Source organism: Carassius auratus, chromosome 34 (assembly GCF_003368295.1).
Source record: "Carassius auratus strain Wakin chromosome 34, ASM336829v1, whole genome shotgun sequence".
NCBI lineage: Eukaryota > Metazoa > Chordata > Actinopteri > Cypriniformes > Cyprinidae > Carassius > Carassius auratus.
Genome location: NC_039276.1, coordinates 11,668,410 through 11,689,034, shown reverse-complemented (window position 1 = coordinate 11,689,034; position 20,625 = coordinate 11,668,410). Strand labels below are relative to the sequence as shown.

At 37.0% G+C, this 20,625-nt stretch overlaps 1 protein-coding gene across 2 annotated transcripts in view; it reads right to left on the bottom strand.

Annotated features, from left to right (window-relative positions):
* Positions 1–20,625, bottom strand: part of LOC113053195 (interleukin-1 receptor accessory protein-like 1-A) — an 84,911-nt gene that overhangs the window by 20,900 nt on the left and 43,386 nt on the right. For both annotated transcript variants that reach the window (XM_026218019.1, XM_026218020.1), the window contains exons 3-6: positions 19,736–20,021; positions 16,774–16,960; positions 16,002–16,155; positions 2,283–2,357 (exon numbers count right to left, since the gene is read on the bottom strand). In XM_026218019.1, the coding sequence (XP_026073804.1) occupies positions 2,283–2,357; positions 16,002–16,155; positions 16,774–16,960; positions 19,736–20,021 (702 nt within the window). The remainder of the gene's footprint in view (positions 1–2,282; positions 2,358–16,001; positions 16,156–16,773; positions 16,961–19,735; positions 20,022–20,625) is intronic.

Below are 20,625 nucleotides of genomic sequence, written 5' to 3'. Positions count from 1 at the left end.
GCACGCACGGTCTAAACCTATAAATTACTCATCATGTGGTCAGTGTGTCTCCAGTCGATGAGTGGTGTCCTGCTCTCCCTCTGCTCATTCTGAAGGCATAACATAGTCAGAGCCACCACAATATGCTCCAATCTGCTCCTGTTTCCAACATGCCTGGATCCAGAGTCTCCGCCAAACAAACAGACGCGGCTCCATCCACCACATACAAACACACACACATAGTTCAGTTCAATGCACACACTAACAGACCAGCGCACATGCACGAACAAGCACATCTCTGTCTGTTACATATATTAAAGTGGATGGTACGCGTGTGTTAACATGCACAAGGAGCTCGCATCAACACACACACGCACAGTGAAATCCAAAAGAAGGCCCACTTAATGTTTCGGCACCATATGGAGTGGCTATTGTGGGGAGACAACAGCAGATAATTAGCAGAGAGGATTTGCATTTTTGAAAACGACTTCCATTCAGAGAGTAAACAACATAGCATCACAATGCTGACTATAGCAGCTATCTGTCTAACAGGGGAACTCCTTTCTCAGGCGTTAACACACACACATACACAAATGCTGCTGCTGCTGAGTTAGCGCATAACTGCATGGCATGAGTTTAAACATTCTCGATGAGTCTCTTTTAGTAACAGTTTGACGTCTTTTCAATAAAAAAACAGTTCACACATTTTTGAAACTGTTTTGCTTGTGTTTTTGTGAGTAAATCCATTACAATGACTCCCTTTTACTTGCACAAACATAATTCAAATACATAAACCACACTGGCTGTGTTCAGAATAGAATACTACCATGCTGCTTACTCTGCAGTATAATGCATTCTGCCTATTACAGTATTTCAAAAAGAAAGCACACAGAGTTTCACTATAAACTTCATGGATTAAAAGTGAATTGTGCCTGTTTTTTTGCATGCTCTTCCTATTATTGTTGATTCAGTAACAAAATGTAAGTGCTATGTTGTGGAGAGTGCAGCAGTGTTGGGGAATTTTAGCTGTGATTAGAGCAATTGGCTCTTTAAAATGCCAAATGTACATTTCACTGCACCAAACAACTGGATATGTGCCCGGTTATAACACTTTTCTACATAAATTCATCATTATTGATGCCAACTTTAAATGCATCAGCACTAACATTTAAATATATAATACATGGTGCTATTAAAAAATGTAGGTGAGTAAAAAAAAAATTTTTGTCAAAGAAACAAATACTTTTATCAATGCTGCATTAAATTGCTAAATTGACATTAAAGTGACAGCAAAGACTTTTACATTGTTACAGAAGATTTATATATAACATATTTATATATAACTTGTTTTTTTTCTGAATTCTTTTATAAAAAGAATACCAAAATATATATATATGGTATTTTGCTATTCTTTTTATAAAAGAATTCTAAAAAAAAAAAAAAAAAGTTTCATCAAAAATATCAAGCAGCAAAGCTTTTTTCAACATTGACCGTAATAACACCTCCAGATCAGTACATTTAAATACTGCTGGTTGAAGAAAATTCTTCTTTGTCCCCACAGGAATTAATTACTTTAACATTAGAAAACATATATTTTACATAAAGCAATTATTTCACCATATTTTCCATGTTTTAATTGTATTTTATGATCATTATTGCACATTATAATTAATTATATGCCTTGGCTTGCATAAGAGACTTGTCTTGCCTACAAAAAAAAAAACAACAAGAACAAAAAAAAAAACTTTTAAATGGTAATATACATTGATATAGCTTATAGCACCTGGCAGAAGCACCATTCAACACTAGTGCCCCCCCCCCCCCCCCTGAAAAAAAGGGTGCCCCCTCAAGATGGCCTTGGCATCTTGAAGTGAGTGATTTGGCAAGAAAATGCAGGATTTCATTCAGAAACACTTTAGCTAAAATGGTGCATCTGTTTGAACATTTAATTCAGTGAGCATTCTTTCTATTTCCATTCTTAGTCCAGGTTTGTGCAAACATTTTGGCAGACCCTTCAAAAAATGAGTCAATCAGACAAATCGTGAAAAACCCTGACTGATATCGCCTCCAGGTCTTTTGTCACTCAGGAAATAGAAGGTCAAGTCGAGGGTAGAGCATCATGGGATACAATATTGCATCCACTATACTCTGGCTCTGTGCTGAACATTTTACCAAATAGCAAGTCATCCGGGTAATCCATGCACTTAGAACATTTTCATACTGTGCACAGTTTATTACATATTACCTTCTTTCAAAAATAGTACATGGCATTGTGAACATACACAAGCTGAGGCTGTTCTTACCGAGCTGCACGTCCATGGTGAGAAGCTTGTTTTCAGAGGGATACAGAATCCTGGGGGGCTCTTCAGTCAGAGGAGCTGGAACACACACACAGAGTGTTATTTTTACTAAGTGACATCAAGCACCTCTGATGAAGCACACACTGTCTCCCTCTCTGCCCACACATTCGTGATTGGATGAGTAAACTCCAGCATCTCGCCATCAACATCTCAGCAAGAATTGTCTTGGTCTCCCCAGTGCTCTGGTTTCTGTTCTTCTTGACTTTTGTCCCCCTATCCATCAATCCTGCCAACATCCCTCTCTCTCCAGATCTTCCTCTCCCCACGTGGGCATGAAGCCCCAAATTCCAGCTCATTTCCTTCGAGTCAGAGGTGTGCATGTGTCTCTATCTCTCTGGTGATTATGCTGACTGTGTTTGTTCAGCTGGCTTTTCTCAAGCACAGGACTGCCGTAGGTAATACTACTCGCACCGTGTCACTGTGTCTGCATACGTGTGAGTTTGCATTCAGCTCCATGTAACTCTTACAACTTGAGGATATATATTTGTGTTTGTTTGTCGCGGTTCTAGATTTGTTCTGGGTTGCAAGTGTGTGTGTGTGTGAGTGAGTGTGTGTGCGACAAGGGGGGTGCACTTAATAGACAGCGAGCTGGTGGAAGTTTAAGCCGCGCGATCGCTCATCCAAAATCCAATTTTCACTCGGCTGAGGAAAGCGCACTGGCCCCTCCCGACGGATTATTCCGGGTGACTGACGGATAGCAAACAGCAAATTAATGAATTACGCTTCCGGAATATACACATCTCACTGCTGACCTATGCTGCACATTTCCCTGTTAAAGTTGTAAAGGGAATGTACATATTAGTTCACTGCAAGTGGAAAGTATGTCTAAAATCTTAAGTTACCGTGTAAAAAAAACAATATCACAGTAATGGTAGATATCACAATGTAGCTGTTTGATGGAAATTCAATGATAAATAACATTAGTCATGTGGTAGTCCTTGTTTTTGGAAAAGGATATAAACAATTTTTACACTTATTGTAAAGGAATAACCTATAAGTTTTTATAAGTGTTTTTATCATCTTAAAAGTGTTGCTATCATGTTCTACAGTGACTTACATAAAGCAATTAACATCAAGCATGCAAAACATGCAAAAAATTCGGAATGAAAGATGTACCTGAGCATTTTATTGGTGCATTTTCCATATGCCGGCCCAGTAGTTCAAGTTTAATTTTAAATATTTTTGTTGTGGGTTTAACGTCTATAAGAACTTTACCCAACTTTACAGCAGGAAAAAACATGTTTACAGCCTGGTGCAAAAAATGATTTTGGTCTATATAGCTAATTTTGCCATGACAACTGTGAGGGGGGTGAATTTTTTTATAACTCATCCATTTAAATTATATTAAGACTTAAAGTTCTGCATAATTAAGAGCGTGGCCACTTGGATGACAGGTGGTTTGCCGCTGCTAACTCTGTCGTCGCACAAGGTGGGCGTGGCTTCAGCAACTAGCTCCCGCCTTTTTGCCCATTTTTGATTGTCTGGGAGAGTTGCGCGGTGACGTGCTGCCAAGATGGCGATGGCCTGCTCTGCACACTTTAAGCTTCAAAAACACACATCTGGAGTCTACGGATGATGTCACGGACACTATGTCCATGTTTTTATACAGTCTATGTGTGCTACCTGTTTTTTTTTTTTAATATGATAGTTCAGTGAAAAATTTTGAAAATCATGTTGTTCTAAACACAAAACTCTATTTTTTTTTTAAACTAAAGCTATCAAGCTTCACCAAAGCACCAATTCATGTTCTTTTTTTTTTTTTTTTTGATAGTTTTGTCTAGGAAATAGTTTTGTTTAATGCTGAAATTTAAGTTGAGTTGGATCTTTTGTAATGAATTAGCTGATCCCGTCCACAAACTGGCCCTATTTGAGCCCTAAGTGATGTTAAATACAGCCAAGTATGGTGACCCTTACTCAGAATTCATGCTCTGCATTTAACCCATCCAAAGTGCACACACACACACACACACATCATGTGAACACACACCTGGAGCAGTGGGCAGCCATTAATGTTGTGGTTCAGTGCCTTGCTCAAGGGCACCGAAGCCGTGGTATTGCCATCCCGAGACTTGAACACACAACCCTTGGGTTGTGAGTCAAACTCTCAAACCACTAAGCCATGACTTCACCCTATTGTTTCTCCTTGGTAATAAAACTCATACATTCAGAATAACACATTATAAATGATGGTGGAAATAGTGAGTTTTCTGATTCTACAATTGTGGAAATTAGCTGCTCATGTGGTCAGTCATGTTTATGATTCATTTAAGTATCCTTTTAAAAATTTGGAAAATCTACACGCTATGGTTTAAACTTCTTATTTACATAAGGCAAACATTTGACCCCGCTAGTTGGCAATTAAATTGATTTAAGAAATAAAAGTCTATTTTTAAAATGCATGCACATAGCGTGGCACAACAGTTACTGTTAAGCACATGGCAGTGGTCAAAAAAGCATTTATAAAACTAATTAAAATAAAAAAAATGTATGTGGGAAGCATCATTCTGGATTCTGGAGGCAATAAAAGCACTGACTAGTCCATGCAAATGTTAGAAAATACCATACTTCCATGTGGTAAACAAGAACTGAATAACAAGATTAACTGTGGCCTGATTGTTCTTCACAAAACCATCAATGACTTCACAATAGCTGTATTACAGTGCACCTTTACTGTACTTTTTTTTTCTTGCAACCTTCAGTCTCCATTCACAGTAATTGCATGGGAAATGCAGTCAGTACATGTTAAATACAGTCATGCAGGTTTGAAACAACATGGGGGTGAGCAAATTATAAAAAATAATTAGCAAATTTAGGGTGACCTATTCCTTTAAAATATATATTTTTAAGAATATGAGGGTCTTTAATGAGCCTGTCAAGACTGTAACTATCATAACATGCTTTAAACGCAGCTTGAGGACGTGTGGAGATTGAGAGGATGAGAGAAGAGAGAGAGAGAGAGAGAGAGAGAGAGAGGATGAGTCACCATACAAATTGCTTGCTGTCTGGTAGAACAACTATACAGCTAATATAAGCAATGAGCAATGTAGTTTCACCACGACTCGAACCCACTACCCTGACAAACACCCTCAATATGAAGATGCTACCATCTCTATGTGTAAAAGTAAAAAGAGAAAGAGAGAGAGAGAGAGAAGAGAATTCACTAAGATTGAATTGCACCCATTGACAGCACCATTTATTTGCGAACACTGTCTGCATTGTTTTAGCACCCAGTTCACTAGCATCCACAAAAACTGTGCTGAATTTAGATATAATTGAGGTGTTCGCGCTAAAAAGAATCAAAACGATTCGTTAGAAGCTGTTTTTTTTTGCCTTTAAATACTGGATGCAAAAATGGCATGACTGTTTTGTGAATTTGTCCCTGAGAGAGAGGAATACAGAGAGAGATGAAAAGAGAGAGATAGAGTGTTAATGTGGGTTGGCTCAGAAGCAAGGGATGAGTGTGATGGAAGGATGGCGTGATACAGAAGAGGAGAGAAATAAAAACACTCAGGCCAGCGCAGTGGGGAGACTGGTTACACTCAGCAGGGAGGAAGCTACAACCCAGAAAAAAACTACAAGAATCATTCCGCTTTTAAATTCCTCTGTGCTCTGTGTGTGTTATCTGACACACACTCACACACATGCGTAGAGTAGTTTCTGTGTGTGAGATGAGTTCACGGAGTTTAAGACTGATATATTGACAGACTGCGAGTAGGAGAGGTGTGATAGCACAGGCTCCCTCTGAGGTTCACAACTATTTTTTCTCTAACACACACACGCACACACACACACACATGGCCACAAACACACGTAAACACACATTCAAACACAGGTTTCAGAAATGTATATGGCCTGAAAAACATTCCTGGGCATGCTTAAGCATTGTATAGGATGCATTAGATAACTGTACACATTTCCAACTCAAGTTGGAAGTCTGAATTGGAGTGGTGTTTCTTTTGTACTTTTCCAGGCAGGATTTTCTGAGTTGAACTGAACACAGCACCTGGAGTGAAATTGAGGGGAACTGACTCTACTTCCACTAAAATGATCTTGAAATCAGTTAAAAGTAATGAATAAAAAAATATTTTGCAATTGCTCATTCAATTACATTCATAAATTGTTTTGTGTGTATTATTATTTAAGGTGTATTAAGTGTCCAAATGGTTTTAAATATAATTTTAATAAAGGAGGTAGAGCTTTTTCACATTTGGCTCCCAAACTCTGAAATAGCCTTCATGATCATGTTCGGGATTCAGACACACTCTCTCGGTTTAAATCTAGATTAAAAACACATCTCTTTCTCCAAGCATTCGAATAATGTATCTGTTAAATTGTGACTGCTGTTGCATCTGATCAAATGCGCATTCTTATTCTTTAGCATGATGTCAGGATGATCGCAGACACAGAGGTGCAGCTTTCTCTCTATCGTAGTTCATATTGCATAACTCTTTGTTACCAGTATGCAGTGTAGGGTAAATAATTCACATGGCCCTCTGACTACTGTAACACTATTTTTCCATTACAGATAAACCCAAAACAAGGGAACGACTAATCAAAATCATGCACCTTAAATGGCCTGAGAACCTTATACACAGATGTAATGTACACCTCGCGGCCTTACTTAGCAGCAGCTTAAACTACAAGATAAACCCAGTGTGATCTTTAATCTGCAAAAGTGTCCTATAGCATTAGCCAGAGAGCATGGTTCACTGACGAAACTAGTACAGATTTGATGCTTGGGAGAACATAAGAATATATTTATTGCGATCACTGCAGCACACTGCGCTGGATACAATTCACTTTTGTAGAGCATTCAGAATATCTGACTCTGTTTTCAGTGATGACAGAGATTTTCATGCTGTGCATTATTCCTGTTCAGATGTCCTTGAGAAATAAACTGTGAGATAAAAGGAAGCTCTGAGGGGAGGAACTACTGGAGTGGAATGTAAAAAAGGTGGAATGTGTTTTACTGCCGTGTGTGTGCAGGGCCGGAGCTAATGGGGTGAAAGGTGGAAATGATTCTTGGGAACTAAAAGTCCAGAGGGGCCCAAAACAATTGAGACAGGATTGATGAAGCATCTGGTATAATTATTTAAATATATTTTCACAAAATTTTACTCAGGTATTCAAGTTATTTAATATTTAATAGGTTGCATAAACCTAAATGAGATATATTAACTTTTATATTATAAATTACTAATATAGTTACAATTGATGTGAAATCCATTATAAATAATTCTATGTATTTTACATCAAAACATGTAATAAAATATTTAATGCACAAATCGTGTATTAAATCCATGGTCCCTTCCACTTGAATAACAAATGTTGTTATATATTTTATTATATTATTTATATAATACCAATTAATGTAGAATTCTGTAAAATTAATTCGTATTTTACATCTACATGTGTCACAATAATGAAAACACAAATCAGTTCCCTATACCTAAATTAAAAAAATATAACATCTCATAATATATATTCATATTATTATAACAACGGATTAAGTATAATTAAAGGAATGTATTATAAATGTTTATCAAAATACGTCTTAAAACAATTAATACACAATTTATACATTTCAATCCAATGTCCCTTCAACCTAAATGAATAATATTCAATTTAGTAATTCATTTTAATATTATTAATATATTATAAACTCCAGGGTCCTATATAATTATTAATTAAATGTATTTAACATACAATGTACCAAAATAATAAAAGTATAAATATGTGCCCTGAATCTAAATGAAAATATTACATTTTATATTATATATTAACATTATTATTATTATTATTATAGAAATTGGTTTAAAATCCATTATTATTAATTCTACGTATTAAAATATTTATCAAAATATGTCATCAAATAATTCGTCTACAAATTGTAAATTTCAATCCTTGGTCATGCCACCTTTAAATTTAAATATATATATATAAAATGATGTTTATATTTGTATAAGAAAATAAACTGGATTCTGCTCACCTGGTAGCTATGTCCTTTGTCAACAGAATGTCCCCAACATGACAGAAAATAAACAGTGTTTGTGTGTGTGTTTGTGTGTGGTTGGGGGATTAAGAGAGAGTTAAGTTGTTACACTCTCACTTAACGGCATCTGTAATTAAACCTTAATTAAATATGATTACATAACTGTACTGATTACAGACACATGTGCACACACACACACACTGACACTCACACACACAAAACACACACACACTTATCTTGCCCTGATTAGACTTGACAGATGCAAGGTTTTGGGAGCATTTGTAAAGGATGTGCTATGGCAGCCCCAGTGCACTATAGGGGATTTTAAGACAACAGGGGCTCCAATCAACATGGAGATCAATGGATAAACAAACAAAATGTATCATCTTGTAACCACTTAATACCTACCCTGCCACTCAGCAATGCTTCCCTAGTGGACTGCTGTACCCACAGACCCTTCTATTGTCTATGGGTGACTGGATCGAATCTGGGTGACTGCTCTCATCTGACCGTTTCCATGGAGATTCAGTGGGAAGTGTACAGGTTGGTACAGGTGGGAGAGGTAAAGAAAGGTTGGCACTGTCCCTGAATCACTCCACTGCAAGTCCCTCCCGGGCACACACGCTTACATGCTTACACTGCTCCAAACCTGCCGTTGGCATGGACACCACGCAAGTGTCCTTGGAAACCACATTGTCTGTACTAAAATAGCAATAGGAAATGCAAGCTACTTTTGGAAACTGTTACTTCAACCAGATCGCACTAACACACAGCTCTGCATCCGGAAGCTGGACACCTCTTCTAAAATTCCTTAGCAGAAAAAAAGTGATAAATGATTATAGGGGTCTTTTTTTCTCTGATGCAGGTTAACTTAATTAAATAGTCTCAATTTTCTCACTATTTTAATCGCATTGCTGTCTAGAACAAATCAAAATATAAAAAATTTGTGGTTTCATTTTTTATAGGGGAAAATTACTGTTGTTTCAAGGATTTCTTTTTTACTGAAACATGAAACCAATAAAAGAGCATTTTACAAAGACTGTGGTTACCAAGGCAAGCTCAAAGTAAAGGCCTGAAGTAAAATAAAATAAGAATGAATAACCAGAATAATGAATAATTCAATTATGTGGTAGTTTTAATAAACTGAAGGGCTCTAGAAAATGTGTCAGAAAGTGCCAGAAACTCTAAATTCTTCTTTAGCTGAAACTGTTGTATGCCCAGTGTTAGATTCATTTTTCAGCCTGGTTCTCATAAGACAAATTAGAGATTTGGTTTGTGAAAGATTAAATATAACTATAAAAATAAATGGATAATAGTGATAATATTATTGCACTTTATTTAGTTAGTTAAAAAAAAATAAAAAATAATAATAAACAAAATAAAGTGTGATAATACCATTATATAAAAATAAAATAAAAAGGGAGTATTACATATAAATACGGTTATTTTATAGTAAACTTAAAAATATTTTGGCTGGTTGCAGGCAAGTAAGTATATGCGCTACTGGGTTTAGCATCCACTGAAGCGCCTTAGTAAATGAAATGTTTTACACTGTGCTTTGAAAACGTCTGTGGATAGGCTAGATTTGGGCTTTTTTATCAAAATTTTTTCAAATTTGTATAGAAATCTTATACAGTACAGTTTGTCGATCTAAAATAGTAGCTGTGCATTAACAGCTGACAAGCATGCGGGTCAGAACTTATTTCTACAGGGCATTTATTTTTATTTTGGTCGCACATGCAAACATGCAGACGACTTATGTGCACCCCTGATAATAAATAATATTATTTATTTATTTAATATGTCAAATGAAAACATTATATTAAATTAAATTATATTATACAAAAGTGTAGTGTTACTACATATGTAAATTTATAAATGTTTCTTCCCAAGTCTCTGATTTCAGAGACATTTTCCCCCATATTATTTGGATAGCCTTATATAATGAATATAATAAAGTGATATAAAAAATAATATTTTTTCCCATTAATTGTTATTTATTGCAAAAAAAAAAAAAAAAAAAAAAAAAAACTCTGATTCTATATTAATTACTGAACACCTCAACTATTTCTAATGATTTTATGTTCTCTGTGGCCATTCATCGAAAAAACCAAACAACCAACCAACCCAACAAACAAACAAACAAACAAACAAAAAAACATTCAGCTACTTTTTTTATGTGCCTTTATAATACTATATGTGTTTTCCTTCAAATACAGGCATAGCATGATGAATTACTGGGTAAGAGAGAGGGCAGCAGACTGGCCAAGTCAATGTGCAGGACAATGTCCTCATTTGAAAGCCACTTTTGATAAAAGTGTCTAAATGACTGAATGCAAATGTTCTAATTTACTATTTATCTGTCCCATTATTATAATAATCAACTTCTGTGACTGACATTTAGAGTTTACACCCAACTACACACAAACACGCTCACCCAGGAAGTCATTTCTTCACTGTTTGTGTGTGCGGGTGTGCGCAATGCACATGATTAACTGTTTAAACACACATTTTTGGCCCTCTGCCTCGAGAGAGGATGAACAATAGCAACGATTCTGTGTATTTTTGTAGGTCAGTTTCACGCTTCAAAATTTCAGACATGCACGAGTACAAAAAGGCACAAAAAATCCACCACTCCAATCTTTGTTGTCGAAAACCATGTCCGCAGTAATAGACTGTCTGTAAGCACTCAAAAACAAGAAAATGATTCCATGTTCTTCCGCTAACTTCCTCCCTCAGGCACATGGGCAGCTACACCAGATAACCCGCTGCAGATATGTACCATTGAGGCAAGTTTCTGTATCAATTAAAGAGATGTACTGCTGTAATCAGCTCAAAACAAATTGAGCTATAGTGTTATGATTCTGCTGTAACTGCTATGCGACTCCTGACATCAAAACTGTACCTCCGTGACGAGGGTTAAATTGAGAAATGCACTAAATTTGACTGTTAATGGTGGTTTTTCCGCTGAGAATCATTTGCTATCCTGGACTATAAGTTCCATACAGGAAATCGTCCCTGAGAGTCTAATGCTGTCCTAAAATAGGGTTTAAATGAGTACGGGAAGAGAGCCGGCAAGTGTTTTAATAGGTTTCTACCGAATGAGGGCTTACAAAGGGAGAGAGAATAACGTCTGACCTCTTTTCACCTGTATGTGCCATTTTATTGACCTGCTACAGTCGCAGAAAGGAATGAATTTGCAAGGGCCCAAAAATTATCTGTTTAATCGTAGACCGAGATGTTTAAACGTAAATATAAAGATGAAATTGACCTTTCCACTGCCGGCTTAGTGTTGTGTCTGTATAAATGTCATACTCTATCTTTCTCTCTATCTCTGTTATTGTGTGTGCAGAGCAGTAATAGAGGTCAAATGTGTGTAGTTGGTAGTGCACATGTTCACGACACATATGAGCAGTTGTGCTCACGGGAACACAGGTCTGGCCTTGTGTCATAATTCAGTCTCATACCCCCCATTCTCTCTCTCGACTATCCTAAAGGCCAAAAGCTTATAAATCATATAATAAAATGTCTGTGTTAACATGAACCACTTCATCACCACATTTGTGACCCTGGACCACAAAACCAGTCATAAGGGTCAGTTTTTTTAAATTGAGGTTTAAGCATCATATGAAAGCTGAATAAGCTTTCCATTGATGTATGTTTTTTAGGATAGGACAATATTTGGCAGAGATCCAACTATTTGTAAATCTGGAATCTGAAGGTGCCGACTTTAAAGTTGTCCAAATTAAGTTCTTATGAATATTACTAATAAAAAGTTGTATAATGTTTACAGTAGAACATTTACAAAATATCTTCATGGAACATGATCTTTACTTAAAATTCTAATGATTTTTAGCATAAAAAAATAAATAATTTTGACCCATAAAATGTATTTTTGGCTATTGCTACAAATATACCCCAGCGACTTAAGACCAGGTCCAGGGTCACATTTAACATTAAAATATACAGTTTTAAATCTGCAATGTGTAATTTCTCTGGCACTAAATGCAACTTTTCTGAAAGAAATGTGCATGGTGCAAGACTGGGCAAGTCTTCTTTGCCTATTTTACATTTACACTGTAAAATGTTTGTAATTTTTACAGAAAAATTCTGTATACTGTAAAAGAATATTAAATGGTTAATTGTGGGTTTTTCAGGGGCCGCATCCAAAAACTGAAAAATGCTGCCTTCGGAGGACGTAGTTCAAGGTAAGAAGGCATCAAGGCACATCCGAATTCAATGTTAGCTTCAGTTCCTGTCTCCTGAGATGCTTTCATCTGGACGATTTTTGAAGGCAGCAAAGATGTATTCTTCGCTGCCTTTGATATCCCTCAATCCTATGCATTCCATACCGTGACAGTTAAGCCAAAAAATAAAGATGCCGTCTGAAAGTTGCGGTCGGTGGTCAGTTTGTATTTTAATGTATGCTTTTGATCAACATTTTCCACTTTTTATGTCATTTCAAATTAATATTGCAGTAATTAAATATCCACTTAGTTATCACCAAAAGCTCTCTATATTTTGCTGTAGATCATTAAACCATTACTCTGCCTCAGAAGCCTGTCTGAAATTAGTTTTATGAGGTGCCTTCATGCAAAAATGCTGCCTACAAAGTCATTGCCTAAAGGCGGTCGCACACCGGACGAGAAGCGCCGCGTCGCGTCGCACCACACGTAGGACAACTCAAGGTATCGCACACCGGACGCGCACATTCTATTTGCGTGAGCTCAATTTCGCAGCAAGATGGGAGAGTTTTAACTTCATCTATTATTATTATTTTAAATATATGATTTTAATTGATAAAAGCTGAGTTTTGAACGTTAATTAATGAAAAGAATCTGTGTTATTATAATAAGTCTGTTATTGTTTTGTTGTATCTGTTGTCTAGGCAACTGTGCAGCTGAAAACGTAACCAAACACTTTGTAATGTTTTATTTGAATGAAACAAGTGTACTGTATTTTAATTTCAGTTTCAGTTTATAACATCTGTGTTTTTTAATATAAAACTATGCAGATGGCGCTCTGTGGCACGGCAGAAATTTCGAAATTTCAGAAAAGTCGTAGCTGGGCGCCGCGGACAGACGCCGAATGGCGCCGCCGGTGTGTGTACACTCATAGAGAATAATGTGTTCGAATTTTAAAGACGTGGCGCGATGCGACGTCGCACACACGACCGGTCGTCCGGTGTGCGACCCCCTTAACACGTCACCTGCCTAAGTTTTCGGATGCAGCCAGGGAGTCACAATCACCACAGTCACCATTAACCATGCTCACCAGATCCCAATCGTCTGATTTCTAATCACCTCCACCTGTCACCACTCATCAAGATGGTAAACAAGAATGTTCTGGAAAGTGATTTTAAGCCTATCTGTGATGGTACCAAGAAGGTGTTGCTCACTTGTGGATGTCAGACTTCTGGAGGGGATGCAGATTCGTCGTAGTGAGTGGAAGTAGGCGGGTGCTGAGCCTGTGGCTGTTCTACATGCAAGCATCAATGTCTTGAACTTGATGCGAGCTGTAACCTGAAGCCAATGTAAGGCTCTTTTGGGCTCGTTGAAGACCAGAATGAACACTGAATGAGCACATCATCAAGCTTTCCTATCCACTTCCCTTGGTCCCAGCCGCCCCTTGAGGAACTCCGTGGAGCCTGCATCTTTTCGAAGCTGGACCTGCGAAGTGCTTATAACCTCAGTTGAATCTGGGAAGGTGACGATTGGAAGACGGCATTCATAACCAACTCAGGCCTCTACGAATAACAGGTTATGCCTTGTGGCCTAGCTAACTCGCTGTCCATCTTCCAGGGATTCATGAACAAGGTGTTTCCAATGTTGAATAATATCCTGATATACTCCCAGAACCTGGTCGAACATCAGCTTCACTTCCCGCAGGTCCTTCAGGAGCTCAGAAAGCACCACCTTTACATGAAGCTAGAGAAATGTGAATTCTCTCACTTCCATGCTCCGTAGATCATCCAATTCTTTATCCTGGAACCCCTAAACTCAGGCCACCTTTAAGAAGCTCCAGGAGGCCTTTTGCACTGCTCCCATCCTCACTCACTTACTCACTCACAGAGTTCCATGGAGAGCCTCCCTGACTCCACCCTTGTGCCAACTACTCAAGGAAGCTTTCCCCAGTGGAGCAAAGTTATGATATTGGAAACTGTTAACTGCTCGCCATTAAGCTGGCTTTGGAAGAGTGGTGACACTGGCTGGAGGGAGCTCAAGACCCCTTTACCATGATCACAGATCACTTTCTCTCCTACTGCAAAAAAAGCAGAAAAGTAATGCACTATTTCTTATAATTCCTCCGTTCGCCCAGGATCCCCTGGAAAGGATCAAGGACTCTCAGATAAGAAGCAGTACTCTCGCTATTCCCCATCAACTCACCTGGACCTCTTGCTCTGCTTTCTTCTGCCAGCCTGCCACTAATAAACCTGTTGCTGCACACTTACCTCTGTCTCCCTGTGTGTTAGCTGACATAGGTTACCTTACCACAGTGGTTCTCAAACCTGTCCTGGAGTACCCCCTATTTTGTATGTATCCCTGAATTATCACACCTGACTCAACTCATCAGCTCATTAGTGGAGACTGCAAGAACTGATTTAGGGAGACATACAAAATGTGCAGTTCTGGGGGCACAGTGAAAATTTGTAAATGGACTTAGCATAATCTTATATGCAATTTTACTGCAAAATACAATAAATACCAATACGGTACAGCAAAAACTTTGAATTACCATACTGTATCTATTATGGAAAAAAGACATGCCTGAAATCTTTTGATTATACTTTCTATAAATAATTTAGCTTCTTCTTATTTTTGTTATTAGTAATTTACATTAGGGTGTTTTGTGTTACGTTTTGTTATTTAATAAGTGCTCATTGCAATACTGTAGTATTTTTGTTATCCTGTTGTGTTTTGTATTTTATGACTTGCTGCATAGCTTATGTAGAAGTATTGCCCATATTTTATGGACAGGCCACTTACAATGAACCTGATACATCATGTGATTATTTTTTTTTAATGTATCATGCATACAGTTATGGATTATAGTTATGATATATTATTATTAGGATTTGTGGTTAAGAGCTGATTTCAACATTATATGACAATATATAACAAGGATATGAAATATACAGTTATACAGTAAATTGTAAAAAGTCACTGCATATTTGATGGTGAACTTCTGGCCACCACTAATTAATTATACTAATTAAAACTAATGAAAGAATAAATGAAATAAATCAAAGTAGCAAAACGAAAGAAACAAGCACTCAACAAATGCTCGTTCTAAGCCATATTATCATAATTTTTTAACACAAAAGGATACAAATGAGGGATTGAGGACTCAAAACACGACAGAAACTAGCCCGTATGACTAATGCACTATATTTTGAATATTCTGAATTCATATTATTATGAGGCTTATTATGAGACTTTGAAAGACAGACTGAAAAGTTGCTATTCACTGAAAAACTTGTGCATTAATGACACGCAGTAAAGTCACTGTTAACAAAAGCATGGCACAGTAAATGCAACTGAAATCAAATAAGAAGCAGAACGAATAATACCTCACACACTTCAAAAAACAACCAACCCCTCTAAGCAAGACTATCAGAGCAAGTGCTTTCACACACAGACACACACTGAAGAAATGTCACATGGTACTACCTGTCACGCTCAGATAGGTCGTCCTCCGCACCAGGAAGCCTCCAAAACCCAGCTCACAGGTGTAGTTGCCGATGTCATCCTCCCTCACTTCCTGTATGGAGAGCAAGTCTGCGGTCTGCAGCACACTGCTCCTCCACTGCTGCACGGTACACTCCTGCACACCCGCAGGCAAAGAGAAAGAAAGAAGAACTATGAAACTATGAAACGAAGAGATGAAACTGCTACCTGTACATTTGTATATACTGTCATCAGGATAATTCTCAAAGGGGAATTCAGTAAGAATAGATTGCACTTGGTGACAGCATGCAAATTGAACAATGGCACAAATATGGCCTAAAAAAATCACTAAACACACTAAACACAATTTGCAGGCTGGAGTTCATGATCTAGACACCTGAATGGGCTTTTTAAAATGCAGAAAGTGCTCTCAACTTTATTTTAGAACACTTTTTAATCATAATTTGATAAATGACAGCTGCCACGATCAACTGAAAATGTACATAAACAAATAATTTTCTGTTTACGTTTTGCATGTGCAGTTAAATCACAATGTTATTGCCCCAGGCAAATAGCACTGACTTACTGGCATAAAGTATAAGAACCCTAATTTACATAAAAAGGATGCGAAAAGTACGACAATGCCCTCATTTAAATTCTCAGGGGGCAGGTGCTGTGATACTGGATCGCAGGTGGTTTGTGAATGAGACACTGGTTTGTGCGCTGAAGAGTGCGACTGCTTAGTAAAATCGCCTCATAGTGTTTCCCACTGTACCTTGTACCACGTTATCTGTGGTTTTTCTCCAGGCTGAACGTAATCCTGGATGTCAGGGCAGGAGATGTCTTTACTCTTGCCCAGTTCTCCTTTTTCAGTGTAGCGCAGTTTTGAGTTATAACATCCTGCTGTGTCATTATCAGCAACCAACAGAGTCATAGACACCTTCATACAAAATGTGGAATTCCTGTAACACACACAGAGTATATAAACTATCCATTATCAGATTAACACATACTCACGAGAGACATCACTGATCGTGAATTTGTTATTATCTCACAGAGCCTATACACTAAATAAATTATATGAGAATAAAACATGACTTTATTTGTAATTCAACCATGATAGATGTAATCTGACCATGATGGAACAGAATTTGTCTGCAATTTTCGTGTAGGGCTTCAAATAATTAGTGTCTTACTGATCGAATATGAATAGCAAATTAATTGAATGAAATGCTCTCTCAAATGTTTTAAACGGTCATTTGATACATTTTTTATCACTTTCCATTTTCCCTGAGGTCCACTTATAATGTAAGTTAATGATTTTCAGCAGAATAAAAAAAGGTGTCAGATTTAGTATCCTACACTCTCTATGACCCTTAATTAAATGTGAAATAATATTTATTTTTTTGCTGTTGTGCCTATAAGACTATGAAAGATGTGAAAGTACAGAATAAAATGTTATTGCAGTTCTGAGTTCTGAAAACTGTATGTTTTAATATTATTATGAGCATTTATTTATTTACTTAAGAACATAATTTCTCATTATATGACCCTGCTTGTTGCTTGCATTAAAGTCAGTCAAACAAAATTACACAGCCTCAAACGCATATTCACACAGTTCTATACATTGATGAGTATCTCCATTTAAAGTGCATTAGTGTTTGTTTTATCCAAGGGCTTTGAGTTTAATAGCTACTGATAAGATTTGTTCAAATTTGACCTTTTCAGTGTAATGACCTCACACCTCCTACCGGGTTACCGTGGTTACAGAGTGCTTGGGGTGGCAACCTGCAATGCACTTGTCTCTTGTAAAATGCATAAACAAAAAAATAATAAAGAAATAAAGAAATAAACGATATGCTGTATTTCTCTCTGCCCTATTAACTGTATAGCAAACACAATTTTTACACTGTTTTCAGACACCTGCATATGTCGGCACAGTCTTTTTTTTATCACCTTATAAACCTTAAAAGAAAACAAAAATATTGTCTCCCTTCTGCTGATGTGCTGCTGAAAACTATTGTTTATGGTTTAATCAGGTCAAAGCCAGTCTCAGAGGAAACAGAACAACAACAACTCCAATTTCCTGTTGCTAACTGTGTTCTTAATAAAAAACATGCAATTTAGCTCTGTTTTAAATCTAGTAAGCTGTCTACATAGCTGTCTTCCTTCTTAGGCAGCATCCTAACTGGAACTGGAATCTTATAAGTGACTGATTTTACAACTAGCGGTTTAACATTAATTGGTTCCAGGGGATCTGTGTTTGGCCAGTTATTTTAGACTTTAATCCACTGCTGGTAAAAATTCATTTGCCAGCTATTCAAAATGAGTTAAGCATATGACTAAATCATATTACTTTTGCAAGTAACATATAAATCATCAGAACTTCATTATTTTACACTGACTTTTTAAAAGTCAAAATTACGAGCTAAGTCAGGTCAACATTTTAAATATAAGCTAAGAATGCAATACTCTTTAGGGATGTTCAATGGTGAATGTAAGGCCCTTTCACACATACAGTCTTTCCTGGTAAATTACATTAAAGAGATAATGTGTAAACAGGACCTAAATACTGTTAAATTCCTTCTGGCAGTTTACCGGTATGAGGAGTTGTAACAATACCAGCAAATTAATGGTAATGTGTTCTGTGTGAATGCAGAACGATATTACCGGTATAAGCATGTATGAGTTTAGAATGTGCTGATAAAAATATATATATATATATATATATATATATATATTTAAAAAAACATTTTTTTTTTTTTTTTTACCAATTCCATTAAGTATTTAATTAAATTAATTTATTTAAAGGCAATATTCTTCACAATATTCTTCACAATTTCTTTTGTGTTCTGCAGAAGAAAAAAAATTCACAGAAGTTTAGAAGAACTATCCCTTTAAAATGTCTCACAACTTGTTGGCCATCTTGGATGATTATTCACAGAGATGCATTCTGATGCTAATCTTTTTTTTTTTGCAGTTGATACATTTGATGTTGCCTTAGAAATAAGGTGACTTTTAAAACCACTTTCACATTGGAAGCATGTGTATAATTCCTTCAAATATTCTCCAAAAGGTCTCTCATGTGTACAACACATGAAAAAAGAAATACTGTACTCTGAAATATTAGATTTTTCCTACAGTACATGAATGCTAGAAATAAACACACACACACACACACACACACAGTGTGACATTCTGTGATGCAAAAGTGAATATGATGAGTAGATTATGTGCTTTGACCTCAAGTAAGTCGGAACCTGAGCAAATGAGGACCCTGGAGAGTTGCCTGACTGTTTAATATGTGTGACAGTGGCCTGCGGCATTATGGGAGAGTGCTGGAGTGTCAGTGTTTGATTGATGGATGACAGAACGTCTCACTGTCCTCTGCCGTCACTCATTTATTTCACATCCAGTTTTACTGTCCATGAGAAGCTTTGGATACAGACACACACAACAGAGCTTTGGAAACTCTCTCACACACAACACAGGCAGACAATAATACACACACACACACACACACTAATTTTCTCAGCATGGCGGTTTTCTTGAAGGCTTTGAAAGACAATGAAAATACATCAAAGGAAAAAGTTAAGCATGTTCCCCAATCCAGCTAATGTCCGAAAGGCAGTGTGTGTGTGTATGTGTGAGTGTGTGTGTGTGTGTGTCTCTTTGTGGATTAGCATATCTAAGTGTATGAGTGTTCACACATGTGCATTCTTCTCTCTATCTCTCACCTCAGAACACAGGAGTACAGGCCGGCGTCCTGCAGCTCGGCAGGCCGAAACCAGATGGCGTCTTCCTCTTTGCTCATGCGTACCCCATCAAAGGACATGGGTTCCTCAAAGTCACCATGTCCCAACCCAGAACTCCGGTACCACATCAGACTTAGTCCAATACTCTGTGCCTGGGTGTAGTTGGCTCTGATATAACCGTAAAAAAGAGCACACTTTATCCTCACGGGCTCTCCATGCAACACCTGGTACTTCAGATAGTCCACGGACCAATCAGTGCAGCCGTCCACTGCAGAGACACAGGACAGAGGACAGAAATATTAGTCCCCACACCTTTAGAAATTTTCTTCATTCATTGACTATTTAGCCAAACTGCAAAACATTAAACATTTAAAATAAGCAAATAATTACAGAATTGACTTTTTCAGGTGCAATATCTATTTTAGTTTTATTAAAACTAAACTATTTTTCATTGCGGCAAATAGTTGAATCCATAAACACACATCAAACACTGTAGGTAAAAAAAAAAAAGAAGAAAAAACTCATTAATTTTTGCAGATAAAGCTTCAGATACAAACACAAAGACAAATTTTGAGCTATTGAAATGCAGATTTAGTTATTTTTTTCCCTCAGAATAAATCTCATAATTGAGATGTTAAGTCAATATGAGTCAGAGTTCATTTTCAAGCTTAGTTGCTATAAAGAAGTTAACCCGTGCAACTAATTATACACTAACTAATTTTGTTTCATTGTTGTAATTAAGTGCTGTGTTTTATAATGTTTGCATATGCAAGTACGTGTGTGCGCTGGGGGATCGCTGTGCACATGTGTGTGTGTACACGGGAGATGGCATGAGCTTGTAATAAAAGCAGTTAATTGCTTTTTGAAACTCT